The 15,643-nt window shown below is 40.1% G+C and overlaps 1 protein-coding gene across 1 annotated transcript in view; it reads left to right on the top strand.

Moving 5' to 3' along the window:
• Nucleotides 1-13,912, top strand: part of CLTA (clathrin light chain A) — a 14,557-nt gene extending 645 nt beyond the window's left edge. The window contains exons 2-7 of the mRNA XM_014310982.1: nt 6,319-6,356; nt 8,225-8,342; nt 9,689-9,800; nt 11,169-11,222; nt 12,390-12,425; nt 13,469-13,912. Coding sequence (XP_014166457.1) covers nt 6,319-6,356; nt 8,225-8,342; nt 9,689-9,800; nt 11,169-11,222; nt 12,390-12,425; nt 13,469-13,640 — 530 coding nt within the window. The 3' untranslated portion in view covers nt 13,641-13,912. The remainder of the gene's footprint in view (nt 1-6,318; nt 6,357-8,224; nt 8,343-9,688; nt 9,801-11,168; nt 11,223-12,389; nt 12,426-13,468) is intronic.
• Nucleotides 13,913-15,643: the final 1,731 nt, after the last annotated feature.

Genomic DNA, 15,643 nt, shown 5'->3' on the forward strand with positions numbered 1-15,643 from the left:
GGGCCCGCTGCCCGGGGCTGGTCCGGGGGTGCGTCGGGGCCGTCCTGGGTGCGCTGTGCCGCGAGGTGAGCTACCTCCCTGCTCCCCCGTTATAGTTTGTATCCCCTGAAGATGCCTAAGGCGTGCCCGTGTCCTAATGCGAACGGTGCTGATCTCGTTTAATCCAGCAGCCTGTCTGAAGGAAGGCTTCTGAAAGCTGAATAAATCCGCCGCTTGAATTTCTGTCTTTAGCGGGGGTGATCTTAGTCTTGAAGCATAACAGCAGTTAAGCTAATGTTTAATTTTACTAAACCTTTAGCCTTTGTTCCTTGGTAACCTTTGTACTGAATGTAGAAAGCCCGACACTGCAGAACCCGCGTTTGGAGAAGGGTGGGAACTCAACGTTGAGAAGTATAGATTATAGTCTAATGGTGGCTAAAGCAGCCCAAAATAAACACTTCTCCTTTTGAAAGGTTTCAGCTGAAGCCCGAGTGGGAAGGGGTCGATGTTGCAACACTCTCAGAAGACTTTGCTTCTACTTATCACCAGGGCTAAATATATACTGGGGACATATTTGCTCTCATGTGACATCCATTTGTCACTGCAGTAGGATGCCACTCTCCTTCAGACTGAGTTGAGTAACTGCTCCCCAGTTCATTGTTGGAACATCTTTAGAATTAAGTCTTCATTTTGCAGCCTGATATCAAAAATTACTGACGTATCTTATGTATGAGGGGGCAGGTTTGTAGTATCTCAGTCAATAAAGCTCATCTAGATAAACTGGGTAATGGAGACCTTCCAGTGCTTATTTGGAGGTAGCATGGCTCTTAACGTCAGCTCACTCATAAGTTCCAAAACATATGGATTACATACTCCTGAAAAAAAAGGTATTTACTGGGGACTATTTTGTTCCAGTACAAGAACTTGAGGATAATTGTTATCAGAACACCATCCTGTTTTGGTACCATACATAATTTGACTTCCGTATTCTATGTATAGTGCAGAAACAGACACAATGGTCACTTCCCTTCTTACTTTCAGAAGCCTTAGACAAACATCATGCCTTACATGGGCTTTATGTTCCAAACAGACTCTGGAACATTAAAGTGGCTGTTTGAAAACTAATTTGGTTGAAAAAAAAATCTATCATTGACCTTGCCCACAATATACTAGAACAACTAGAAGAGTATGTTCTCTACATACATGTAATGATGACTATTGCAAAGTGTTTCCTTGTCAAAAAATTGATTTGTTCAATGCTTCTAGATTAGTTTCTTATTTAGAAGTAGTTCTTAAACTGCCTTTCAAACGCTTTTTATGAAGTCATGTAAGTTGACTTGTCATGAAGTGCAAAAGGGTTATTGGAGAACTTTAGGAAGAAGTTAATAAAATAACAAATATGATAATATGATCCAAGGATCTGGGAACTCTAGGCAGGAATTGTATGTCATCTTGCTTCCTTTTATGCCCTGGGATTGCATTTATGCTCTGGCCTGTTAAATAGCCATGGTAGATGATGCTTGTGGACTTGTGGTGACCCTGTTTTTTAACAGAACATTGATCTCTGTTCACTGACAGAGCCTGTACTCTCTTGCTCCATGTTAAAAAGCAGAGACTTCGGCCGTGCAAAATGTACTAGTTCAGGCATGGTGACAAATGATCTAATGACTTCTGTTGCCATGTGTGTCAGACATTTCTTATCTTCTGATTGGTACCTTAATAAATATCAGACAGTTGTAGTCTCTGGCATACTAGCTCATTAAGCTCTTCTGTAATTGAATAGGTGAATGCAAATTTCTTCTTGAAACAATGCAGGTTCTTATGTAAATCCTTAAGCATCATGACCAGGGATTTGTGGATTTACTTTTTTTAACCATAACCTTTCTTGAACTCCTTATTTACAGGTCTCTTGGATAAGTTCTTTATAAACGCTGGGCCAAAACTAATAACTTGGGCAGCTCTGAACTGAAGTTTGAAGATCTTAACTTCAGATACAGTCACAAGCAGTCATCAGCTTCTTGAAATACACTTTTAAGAATCATAGTTTCTCATCAACAAACAGTCTTTCAATTTCAGTCTCTTGGTAAATAGTTAGACAAATACATGGACACAAGTGAGCTTCATGAATTGAAAATATCATTATTGGGAATTCTGTTAATTGTCATAGTGGTGGATACTGGGTGAGTGTGGTGGGAATGGCAGAATGCTGCCAGGCTCGTGCGTCTCACACAGCATCATTTCATGTTGCCATGATCAGGGTTGGAATAATGATCCAGGCCTGAGCCAGTAGGCTATTCATTATGTAAATAGCTATGCCATTCAAGCTGCCTGAGCATGCAAAAACCTAATCTTATTTCTCTTGGAAGGTGAAGCATAATCCCTGCTCCATAAAGCAGAGAGTGCTGTATAAATCAAGTAATACAACGCTGTTGCTTAGGTATGGGTAACATGATATCTTATGACATTCATTTTTCAGTGATGAATCAATGTCCATGTATTTGCAGTGAGATTCTGACAATAGTATGTCTTGAGTTTGTATAGGTTCACTTCCTATGTTCTCTGAGCAAGAGAGAGAGAGTTAAAGGGAAAATGTGTGGTTTCTAGATCCTGTATGCCAATACAAATCATCCTGGAAGTTCGCCAAGTAGCTTCTTACGGGGAATTTCATTCAAAGACAAGCAGTTATGTATATGTTGAAAATCATGCAAATACACAATTTTAATATAGGCTGACTAGTCTCAAACATTGCTTTTACATTTTCACGCCTGTTTTATATGAACTTGACTGAATTATGTTTATCTTTGAAAGATGTTAGTGAGCCTCTAGCAATTAAGAAAATTAATTGTGTCTGGTGGTTTCTCTAGGTACTTAATTTAATAGCCTTTCAGGAGCTGAGTATCAATTTGCTTCAAAATTGTTTAGGAAAGAATTGATTCCTCCTGTCTCTGTAGTTAGCACCACAAACAGAAAGAGTTCTTGTCTGTGACTATTGATTTTTTTCTTAATTGTTTGAACAGCCATTGATCTGAGTTTTGCTGTGCAATCAGCGTCTGAGGCTTCAGAGCCCCATAAGACAGCACTGATAAAGGTATGAGAAAGGAATGGTATCTGTCTATCTTGTGTTAGTGATGCTGCGTTGTTATGAAGTCAGGACAGAAAAAAAATATTTTTTTTGGCTTTTTTGTTTTGTTTTCAAGAGAATACTAATGGAAATGTACAGAAGGTGGAAATTGCAGAAGCTGTTAGATTGGAAAATTATAGAAGCTGTTATGGCACTGTGTTATTGCAGATGTGTTTTAATTCTAGCCTATTGATTATATTGAAAATGAGGAAACTCATGGGTTTTGATAGGACAGCAGATTAAACTAAAACACTGGAAAGAGCACTCTTCCTGAGCTGCTTGCCTTTGTTTTGCACACAGGCATGAGGATGAGGTATGGCTAGAAAAATTATTTCTTCTCCAGGTTCTTGCATAACTATGTAAACAGAAGTTTTGTACAAGATCCTACTTTCTTATCATGTTATGGGTTAGAGGTAGGTAAAATTAAAGCATGATTGTGCCTAAAAGAAAAAAGGATGATAAACTAGGCCTTGAGTGGTGAAGTTACTTAGCCTTATGTCAGAATATATTAAACTTTATGTTCTTCTGTTCTTTAACTAGAGCTGCTAACCTATTGACGGTAGCAGCACTTAGAGTACTTGTTGTTTAAAGGAGATGCTGCAGGTAACTCATTAAAAATACTTCTATTTTAAAAGAGCGTAAGAAAAATGTTTCAGTGTACTGCAAAGCCCTACCTCTGACGTTTCAGGTAACAGTCCTCTTTTGCATTGAGAATAAGACTTTAGAGAGGCTGGTGAACAAGGCTAAGCTAACTTCCTTTCAGGCCAAGTGATCCTGAGTGGTAATAATTACAGTAGCAGCCTTCAGAATAGTTAATCATCATTGTGATAAATCTCTGAGGCCATATATTGACTTCTAGGATGGAAGTGACAAAATGCTTTTTGTATTTATCTTCAAACTTCCCAGCCTTTTCTTTTGTAAGCTGTAGTAAATGGAGGGCATTAATGCTAGCTTTCTGTATCTGGCAAGCTTGGGTGTTGTATCTCCTGTGAATGCAAGGCAGCTGATATGACTTATCCTCTCCAGACTCTTCCAGACTCTAAAAGGTATCTGTGTTGCTGTATGAATGTTCATTATTACCATATTGTCAGCATGTGTTGCAGAACTGTAGATGTTTATATGTGTTTATGGCAACAGTGCCCTTAAAAATAAGAGTTTATCTTAAGTTCAAAAGCAAACAACAAGGAGTATGGATCATTGCTAACTGAGATGGTTCCAAATATGTGGATTTTAACTTCAGGAGATGCAATACTATGATAGAATTGGATGGACTCTGAAGCCAGTAGAGGAGTCTCATTCGTGGCTGCTGAAAATGTTATGATGGCACTAGCAGTATTTAGGCTTTTTCTGTGGGAAGCTTATGAAATTGCATGTTTCTGTGAACAGAAAAATCTGATACACAACTAGCATTGGTTACTGATATGAAGGCTGGCAGACAGACATTTTTTCTGTACTTTATACTTAATTATACAAGCGTGAAGACTGGAGAGCTGAAATGAAGGAATATTTCACTAGTGGTCTTGTTGCAGTTAGCACACTTGTATTGGCATATGACAGCATGCTGGTACAGTTCTGTTTCCTCTTCTGCTTGTGATTAGCTCAGTCAGCATGCTGACTCTGCAGCTTAATTGCAAGCTCTAGGAAGCTCAGAACAGATGGGAAATTTGTTCTAATACTGCTAATGCTTCTAACCTGGGTCCCCTTTAGAAACACTTAGTTCAGTTTCTGTTAGTGGCTGTTTATGTGCAGAACAAAAATGGCCCTTAGACAAACCTATGTGTTTCATCTCAGGCACAGCCTTAAACAATGATGTTGTTCCTTTTACCTGCCAGCCTGAGTAGGGAAGACTGTAATGAATGTTTTTTGGTGTGACAAGAAAAGCATATTATCACTGTTCTTGGATTTATGAGCCCTCTTGCCCAGCTGGTGACTGTAGTCTATTTAAAGGCCTCCTGTACCTTCCAGAGGAGTAGGAATCCAACAAAGTAGCAACCATCTCTCAGTTATGGGAATCTAGTTATAAAATATAGTTTCTCATAACTGAAAAGCTGTTTTTTCTTAATTTGAGTCTTCCCCTGCAAAAGTTAGTAACTATGTTCTTGGGGACTAGTATTCTCCAACTTAACTACCATTCTTGAACTGATGAATTTACAGTCCTCTACATAACACAGTTAATGATTGCTCTTCAGTTCACTGATAAAGGAGTATGAAGAACTTCCTGTGTGCCATTCACTAGAACTATGAAACCGGTGCATACCTAACCGCAAACAAGAGGACATGGCAACATAACTTGCTTAGTTTTGGGTCAGTCAGCTATCCGTTTTTAAGAAGGTGGTGCAAAATAACGTGATTTTTCTGTTTACTGTTTGGTATAGCCACTTCTTTCACTGAGGGGTGTATTATGGTGGACACACTTTTGTGTGATAGATTTATCCATGGTGATACGAGTAAAATAAGTACTTGGTATAGCACGCTGACGGATGTTACGTGGCGCTGCTCCAGAGAGATGCCCTGCTGAGACTTAGCAGTTGCTGAAAATCTTGGTGTATTTTGTATAGTCCAGAGATTTAAAGAGTTTCAAAAACTTAAAGGTTTGACTCACATTTGGTATTTGTTCCCTACGGCTGTGTTGCCACTGTCACTTCAGAGATAATAATGCTGCAACTGAAGTAGGAGGTATCAAGCATGTCATCACAGATGGTAGCAGAAAGGTGACTTTGCTAGGAATGTTAGCTTTATCTTTGAGCTAATTAGGAGATAACAACAGTAGGATAAGAATTACCAATTGTTGGCTGCAGCATTGTTAATCTTCCAGGTAGACACTAAAAAACTCGTAGTCATCCTTCTTAACTTAAGAACAGTTGTATAGTAGTTAGCTTCTAAGAGAGGGAGGACAAAGTGGGAGTAGCTTTAGAACACAGTCTGTAGCAGATTCTCAGCAGTATCAGCTCTGCTTTTTGTGTTGTTAAAAGCAGGATCTCATGATGAAGAAATGACCTTGTATTTCTGGTTCTGCAGAACAGTGGCTCACTTGGTTTTTCATGCCTGTCCAGAAAAGTGCAGGGAGAAGGAAGTGTCCCTGTAGGGTATCAAGTAACGTTCCCTTTCACAACTCCCACATTACCTACTTAAGTAAAGCTTTCCATACAAGTTCCAGAAATCAGTAAATCTGGCTGTTCTACCTTTCTCAAATGACTAAACAAGTCACCTCTTTACAGATGCCGTTGATGGAGTGGTTAACGGGGATGTCTATCAGGTAAGATGGAAGTATTCTGTACTGAGAATGTGCTGTTCTACCCTGAGAACTTTACCTTAATGTAGACTAATACTTCCTGTTTCTTTCTTTAAAGTAATTTTGTCTTTTATCTGAGGAGGGTCTTCTGTACTGGTAGCTCATCTCATGGAGTTGTCAGTCTTCCTAATTATGCCCATCCTCTGAACTTAGAGGCCACATAAAGCAGCAGTTCATTTTGAAATGTGGCTTAACAGTATGTAAGCACTGTAAAGCAGACTGTTAGGCTCTGCGATATGACTTTACATTGACTTGCACTGGCTGCTAAGCTGAAAGTGTGCTCTGATTACCTAGTTTAAAGTAGAGTTTTCAGATTTGCTTGCTCTTTAAAGATAATTCACGCATCCTAGTTGTCTTATCAAAATAGTCTTACAAGGAACGGACTGAAAACATTTTACATTTCTTAGTGACATGAAGATGCATGAAATTAAGCTTCTGGCTGAAAAGCTCAATCACAGTATGAAAGCATGTTAGACAGCCATGATAATGAAAAAAGAAGGAGATACCTGCTTTATTGGTGTCAGGGAGGAAGGAGGCACGCTAAGGCAATCACTTTATTGTAACTGAATTTTATGGCATGGTCATTGCCTGGTGTCACAGTTGACTCGTTAGCCTGATTAAATGAATGCTTGGGAAAGAAGCAATGTGAGCGATGTACTTCTCCTTAGAGTTTTAAATGAATGCTGAGCTTTGTGGAGACACAAACAGCTTTCACTGCTGCTGACCTTCTTATATCCTCAGCATTACTGTGAGATTGATGGGACAACCTGTATTTCACAGGCCCTTTGCTCTTCCTTGTACAAGAGAAGGTAGATTTCGCTTTTTAGATACCTTGATTTTGTGTTTGAAATTCTAAGAGATCAGTTGCTTTGGCTGACAGAGCTTCCTCTTAATCAGAAAGAAGAGACTGAATGGGCTATACATAACTTAGGTTTTAGCTACCTGTAACTAGCTGGCCCTGCAGCTGCCCAGTTTATTTTGCTTTGGATGAAATGTGAACCCTGGTGGCGTTGCACCAGCCTACTGTTTTCTCTTTGCATTATTCCTTCATTGAGGGCTACAGGACGTCCAGAGAGGCGCAAGCCAAATCTATGGTCAGCTGCAGTCAACCTGTTACTCTTAGGAGTGGTATTCCTTAACTCTGCTAGGGGTAGGATGAAGCAATAAAAGTTGTTAAACTTAGAATATCTTCTGTAGCAAATACCACAATATTCATTAGCTTTGTAAATCTGGTGTATCAATGTCAGCCCTATTCATTTCAAGTCTTTGAGATGTTACATTGTGAAAAGGATGCTAGTACTCTCATTGTTCTGATGATTAAATATTGAAATGCCTCTTGGGTTATAAGCTGCATACAGCAATCCAAATTTTGTAATGTGATATGCAAATGTCTCTTGAAGTAGACAAATAAGCTGCAAAGAATGTTTTGTACTCCTGTGCACAAAACCATAAAGAAAATTATTTTACAACAAATATTTAAGGTGAGATGAACTCAGAGAATATATGGCCTACAACTGTGTAGTGAGGTGCTAGGCATTGTCTTCTGCATTCTGCAGGCTTAGTGCTCTGGCACTAAGTGTTTGTGGCACTTGTATTTCCAGTTGTGTTGAATTTTTGTTTGATCCCTGATTTCTGGAGGAAGTCCTATGTTAATTTCCTTTGATTCTGCTGTAATTTGTAGCAAGATGTTTTTAATGGTGGAAATGTGTTATAATATCAAATGAATGTGTTACTGGCTCAGTTCAAATAGAGTCTAATTTTAGATAGCTGACAGGCAGTTATCTGAAATCGCTTGTTCTGCACAAATGACTTTACTATTCCTTTCCTTCAAGGAGAGTAATGGTCCCACAGACTGCTATGCTGCCATCTCCCAAGTAGATCGACTCCAATCAGAACCAGAAAGTATTCGTAAGTGGAGAGAGGAGCAAAAGGAGCGTCTGGAGCAACTTGGTAAGCATAGTATTTGTTGAGTAACTTAATGTCAGCTCCTCTCAGGCTGAGAGAGGTGGGGGTGTTCTTCCTGGAGAAGAGAAGGCTCTGGGGTCACCTTAGAGCAGCCCTCCAGTACCTAAAGGGGACCTACAGAAGAACTGAAGGTGAATTTTTACAAGGGTGCGTTGTGTAGTTTACAAGGAGGAATGGCTTTAAACAGAAAGAGGGTAGATTTGGATTAGTCATTAGGAAAAAATTCTTTGTGGTGAGGGTGGTGAGGCACTGGCACAGGCTGCCCAGAGAAGCTGTGAATGCCCCATCCCAGGCTGAATGGGGTTTTTGAGCAGTCTGGTCTAATAAAAGATGTCTCTGCCCACAGCAGAGGAGGTGGAACTAGATGATCTTAAAGGCCTCTTCCAACTTAAGCCATTCTGTGATTCTTAAGCAGTAGAATTCTACACCATGGCAGTGCTTCTTCAGTCTTAACATGCTTCCTGGATGAGTCTTCTAGTAAGCAGACTTAAGACTGGTGTGGGAGTCAGCAAGCAAGTGGCTCCCTGAACCTTTACTTAGAGATGAGCTGACAGAGAAAGAAAAGCTTTTTTAAGCTTTGATGATAATAAATACTGCAGGCATTAGTAGTTTATTTCAAAGGATAAAGACTATTCATTTTGTAATTGCTGAGGCCATCTGTTGTCACATGGATCTTAATCTAATAAATAAATTAAGAAAATAATGGATTATTAATTAAACTAAATACAGCTGTCAAATGCAGTGGTACCTACCAATGGGCAGTGTCTAAGAGACTGCAAACTGGTGTGCTTCCCACTTACATGGTGGAGGAGCCTTTGCTTGAAATTGTTAGGACAGAACCTTCTGTAAGATCTAATTCTGGATAAAGCTGACAGTTTCACTCCTCTTTTGTACTAGTAACAGCAGGTGAGGTTGTCCTGAGCTGTAGGCTGTGTGTAAAAGTGTGTGGAGTGCCAGGTTCCTTCACTTTGTCTAAGCATAGAGGCTTTACTAAGCTTTGTTCTAGCACTGGCATAGCAAGGTGACTGTTTCTGGTTTGAGCAGTTTGCAGTCCAACAGATTTACTGAATCTGAGCCACTCTGCAAAGTGCCTATCCTAAACTGAAGTGGACTGTCCCAGTTATGCAGCACAGGAGTTCTGTTCACGTAATCCTTTGAATGTTTGTAGTATTTAGAGTTCTCCTAAGACTAAATCAGGAAATCTCCTAAGCCTTACCTGAGTTGGTAAAGCAACTGTCTGCACTAGAGTGCACCCAGAACCATCAGTTGAAATGTTTGCAAGATGCATTTGAATACGAACGTGACTGAGAAAGCAATTCTTAAATTTTCAGATGCAAACTCACGAAAGCAGGAAGCAGAATGGAAAGAGAAAGCAATAAAAGAGTTGGAAGAGTGGTATGCAAGGCAAGATGAAAAGCTCGAGAAAACAAAAGCCAGTAACAGGTAAAGTTTTTCCAGTCATCAGGAGAGTTATGGTTCTAGTTATGAAAATAATTAGGAAGGCAAGTGAGAATACTTCTTCTATGTCCTAAGGCAATAGTCCTTCAGATCATTAAAGTAAACACTCCTACGACCTATCTTTTGAAGTTTTCTTCGATAATCTAGATTAAATATCCAGGAAGCATTAAGATGATGATCAGGTATTACTGAAGATTCCTTAGGACATGAAGCTTGAACATGGCCAGAAAATATTTTACTCTACCCACTTGTTGTCATGCCCCAGATGCACAGGCCTTCAATGTCTGCAGTTACCTACCGTGAGACAAGCATTCTTACTTGCTTACTTTAGAACATATGGAAGTGGCATTCTAGTTAATCTTTGCTACAGGTAATTTCATTAAATATCTTAAAATCTTTTGCTGCTCTTTTTGGAAGCAGTTCAGAAATAACATGACTCAGTTCTACTAGTGAAAAACTAAATGCTGATTGTGTCTGTAGTGGTTTGAATTGTCTACTTATGGGTCCTGTGGTGGAAAGTGATGACTTGGTTGCTGGAATAGTAAGCTCTTACACTTTCTTAGAAGTTCCCTGTGGAATTTTGACTTCAAGGTACATGACGGTAAAAGTGATAGAACTGACTTAATGCCTCTTAAATCTCTATTTCATTTCTATGCAGGTAATAATCAAGACTGCTTTATATTTTGGGAACTCACAGGATTCAAAACTGCTGTTCAAAACTGCTGTTTTGTTCGTTATATTTTGTTAGTTTGTTTTTTTGAAATACTGCTTTTCTTATCAAAACAGCCATCAGGTTTGTCTTTATTAAATGAAGGAGGCCAACACTGCTTTCAGAATTATTTGCCACTTTCATAACGTTCACTGAGGAATTCACTACCTTTTGGTTGAGTGAAGAAAGGGAAACAGGATTAGTACTGTCCTAGTTGGTGGCCAGAGTTCATGATACTCTCATGGCTTTATTATGGCCAGTGTTTGAGTGCAGGATATGGAGTCTGGAGCAGGCACGTTAAACAGATGTTGCACAGAAGCGTTTGGCATTCTCATCATCCTGGTGAGATCTTTTGCATGCTGGTAGTTTCTGTCCTCTGGGAGTGGTCTAATGCTAACATGTGGGCTGTAGTCCTCAACTAGCTGATCTAAACTTCTAGGATGTGGAAGAATTTCTGTGTTGCCCCTCTGACCAATGGCTTAATTGATCCATTCCATGTGGTAACTGCTTTCCTGTTACAGTAAGTTTAGGTGATGCAAGGTTAATGTGCTTGTTCAAACTGCCTCCAGCTGTGTTCCGTACTTCTCATCCTTATCTCTTTTCTCCTGCCTGCTTGCCTGCCTGTTGGACTACTTGCTACCTAGGGTGGCAGATGAAGCTTTCTACAAACAACCCTTCGCTGACGTGATTGGTTATGTGTATGTTGCTTAACTACTAATTCTGCTTGCTAGTCAACACCATAATAAGCAGGATCAAAAATAGTGCTGAATGTCTGAAGGTGCCTTCTGAATATTTACTTTTTGGACCACTTCTGGTCTGCAGTATAAAGTGCAGTTCTCCTGTATTGTAGTGCACAAATCCTAGCACTTTCAGATTAAGTGTACATAGCCCTGGAATTGTGGTAATGACTGCAGTACTCTTTAGACCTAAGTGTTTACAGTTGTTTCCAGGCCAGTGAACATTGCTTAGCAAGATGCTTTGTTGGGGATGTGGGTTAGTGCCTGCAGTTTCACATGGGTGCTGTATTTAGTCCTTCCACAGAGAAGCAGTGTTTAATTCTTTAATAGGCAGTGACCACCTGCTTTGCCTACATATCAGAAAAATATTCAAGCAACGCTTGCACATAAAGGTTCACAAGGAAGCCAAGGAAGGTAGAGGGGAATTGCCTGACATGAATCAGGTCAGAAAATGTGCATGCATGTAGAAATAGGTGGCTGTTAGAGAACAGATAGAAAGTACAAGAAGGTGGCATTGAGAAATCAGTGTAAACTGCTGGGAAGACATTTAGGACTAGTGTAGATGTTTTGCCAGCCTAATAGGTCAGTGAAAACAGAGCTGTGACTTTCAAGCCCCAGTGAATATGCTAGTTTCTGAGGGGTAGAAGGATTGCAATATTCATTGGCTTGTTCATGTATTTTAATTTCTTCCCTTAATTTGTAGACTTGAATTGAAAGATGGACATGTCACACATTCTAAGGTGACACCTTTAGAAGGTGTACTGGTGAGCCGTGTTCTGGCTTTGAGTGCATTAATATTGAAGATTTGGTGTGAAATTCACAGCTAACTGTAGGTGGATGTAAACCAAGACTTGTGAAATGATGGATTTACAGGTGGTGTTTAACTTTTCTGAAATTTCCTGGACTTGATTTTGTTAGATTTTTACAATAAAACCATTATTGTTATATGTCCAATGCAAATGTGCAGTGTAAGTGCTGCATAATAAAACTGGCTGCCTGTTTCCTGAATGTAGGCTAAGCTACTAGTGCATGTTGAGCCAGCTAATCATCTGCATTAAACTCATTCTCATTTTCTATATCTGACTTAAACTTTCTCTCCTTGTTTCTTTTCTTCTCTTCACCTTTAAGCACAAACATAAATCATCCTTGCTACAGCCTAGAACAGTTAAGTAAAAAAATCTTCACTGCCCTTTAAAAGTGTCATGTCACATAAAGTAGCAGTGTTGTAGTGATCCTTGTCTTCAGTGGTGTCTGTAACCTTATCATCCCTGTGAATAGTGCTGAACCCTCATGGGAGAGTCATTTTCACTGCTTTCTCTGTACTGCTTGTTGGAGTAGATGGATTTGGTTTGATCTCTTGATGCTTACTGCTTCTGCACTCAGGCAGCTACCAGGGCCCCACATCATGTAAACTAGATGCTGGAGTGCTATCCCTGCACTGAAGCAATGCTACTGGCAGCATAGAAAAGCCCAAATAATACAGCTGGGAAGCCACTGGCACCATCCAGTACATAATGTACAAAGCCTTCTTAGAGTCTCCTTAGGGTGAGAGCAGGGGAAATCCGTTTGTTCTGTGAGGTGACCTCAAACAAGTCATCTCCTCTGCCAAGATACACTGTAGTTTATTGTATTCATAAGCATGGGATTCCTGACTTAAATTCCTTATGATTCATGCTGCTTCACTACAGCATTGGAAATCATCAGCAGATAGTTTTATGATGGCCTGTAGGCCTTGGGGCTGATTTAAATCCTCAAACCGAATGTTTAAGACATGCTTGCAGGCAGTTGTAAATTTCCAGTTGGCAAATGTCCAGTATAAGCCATCAAGCAGCAGAGGCTTAACTATTTAAGACCTGGGCATTTCTCCATAAATAAAATGTCTACAAAAGAAGTACCTTACTTCCTGGAAGCTTGTGTGGTGACTCCTTAGGCAAAGACTCAATAAGTATTCTTAAAACCAAACACCTGTATTCCAACATTTTACACAATCCTCTGCGATCCTCTGCACTGCTTGTGCATAGCATACTACTGCAGTCTACTTTCATCTCCAGGATTGGGGCAGTGGGAGCTTATGTGGCCATGATGTCCACAAGCAGCTGTCAGGTCACATTTCTTATGAAACATGCTGAAAGAAACTGCATCCTCTAAGACGGAAGGAGTGTCTTACATGCTGGGCGTTAACACAAGGTGCATTGCATTGCTTTTAGGGCAGCTGAAGAAGCCGCTGTGAATGATGCTGAAGAAGTTTTTCCTGGCACTGAGTGGGAACGAGTGGCTCAGCTCTGTGATTTTAATCCCAAGTCTAGTAAGCAGGCAAAAGATGTGTCCCGCATGCGTTCAGTTCTCATCTCGCTCAAGCAGGCTCCACTGGTTCGCTGAAGCAAAGCTCGATGGAGACACTACAAATGCAATATTTTAACCTTACTCAGAGAAGCTATGTTTGCAGTAATTTGATTAATTGTTTCAATGTGTATTTTTGGACCACATCATGATGTATCTAGAGCTGATCATCGTTTGATTGCATGTTCTTCCTGATGTTTCCTTTCTGTGTCTGAAATGGGAGAACCTCCAAAACTGTAGTCTCTGTGCTGTTGTGCACTGAGGTGTCACTTCCTACATTACTGATATTAAAGATCTGTTAAACAGCAAAATGTGTTGACTTTGGATGAATTGAAAAGATCTCCTGCTTCCTTTTGACAGAGGGTGTTTGAATTAAGTGTGAGTAAACATTTCTATTGATTGCCAGTGATTTCACCTTGCTGGTGAATGTCCAGCCAGCAGTGCTTCTGGTCTCTGCAAGGCTGTCCTCCTTGTTTCTTTAAGCTTTCTTAAAGCTCTTGAGAGCTTTAGTTTAAAAACTTCTCTGCTATCCAATTTGTCACACTAGACAGCAGCTCAAGAAAACTTAAACAGCAGGCTTGTTAAGGGGCTTATCTTGCTTCCAGTGGGACTGAGGACGCTGCCTTCTGCAGGTAAGTAGTTGTGTATAATTTTCTGGTGTCACTCTGGCTGTCTATCTGAAGTTCAACACACAGGAGAGGGCACTGCACAGTTAAGACCTTTGGTATTCTACTGCTTATTGTGTTCCACTAGGTTTTCAATGCGGTCTTCATATGCATAGATCTGTGATGCAGAGGCTGTTTGGATGTTTTTGAACTGCGTGCTTGTCCTCACTGACCTTTGCAGACACTTCCTCCCACTAGGGTGGTGAACTGGAGAGTTGGAGAGTAAGAGAAGGGAAGACTTCTTACTGCTGCTCATCTCTAGGTTGGAGCTCTGTCTGCCAAGGTGGTTGAATCGGAAACAAAGTGATCTAGAAAATCTGTGTTCTGCTTCCTTTAGTCACCCAGCAGTCACAGGGGCTGTATTCTAGCCTTGCTCTGCTAAACCTTACCTTAGCTGTCTATCTTCTAAAACTAATCTGTTCAATCTCCTATGTTATTCCACCATGTTTATCAAAGACACAGTATTTTAACTACTGTGTAGCGTAATTGCTTTAATACCTTTTATGTACAAGCTGGAAGGTTAGTCCAGGTAGTTTGAAAAGGGTTGCAGATACAGACTATGATGGACCAAAGCTCAGAATGTTACTGCGCAGCAGCTGTGTCCCTTTGGTGGGTAAGGTAGTCAATAAATGGTTTCCAGTTGGGCTGCAGTAGTTAAGCTGTACCTTCCTGTTGTCTGTAATGGCTGGACCTACCCTCATGTTTGCAAGTGTATTCACACACTACTGATGGGTGGTGATGAGAATGATAGTAGACTACAAGTCTGAAGACATGGAAGATTAGGGCAAGTAGGTATCTTCTGAACTGCACAAGGGCATGGCAGGTGAGTCCCAACAGGACTGAAGCACAGAGCAAGTCCATAGAATACTGACAATCATTCCTAGCCTTGACTAGTTACGTATTCACTTTGACTGAAAATTTCCTTTTTGCTGCACACTCAAAAGCTCTGAAAACAAAGGTGTTCAAAACGAGCTGATAATTTAATAAAGAAAAGTCCACTACATTAAATACACAGTCTTTAAAGTGTTAATATGAATTTAAGAGAATTTGAAAGATCAACAGGTTAGAGGGGTTCCTGCACACTGAATGATGGTATGTATTGACACTACATTTTCCTATCTTACAGGATATTTTATCTGGCTATGAATGTGGCTTAGAGCTGCAATCCAAGAAAATAGGCAAAGACTTGAATTCAAGGCCAAAACAATGCTACATAAGTTAAAGCAGTATTTTATATGCTGGGTTTGCAGAGCTTAAGATAGTGTTTGCAGATTTTTGACATATTTCATCCTGCTGGAACACTTAAAATGCAGCTCTGTGGGTTCTGATTACTTCCTCTAACTCTGGTGCAGAGATTACCTCTTCTGTCTTAATTTT

Source organism: Geospiza fortis, unplaced genomic scaffold (assembly GCF_000277835.1).
Source record: "Geospiza fortis unplaced genomic scaffold, GeoFor_1.0 scaffold1048, whole genome shotgun sequence".
In the NCBI taxonomy this organism is placed as follows: Eukaryota; Metazoa; Chordata; class Aves; order Passeriformes; family Thraupidae; genus Geospiza; species Geospiza fortis.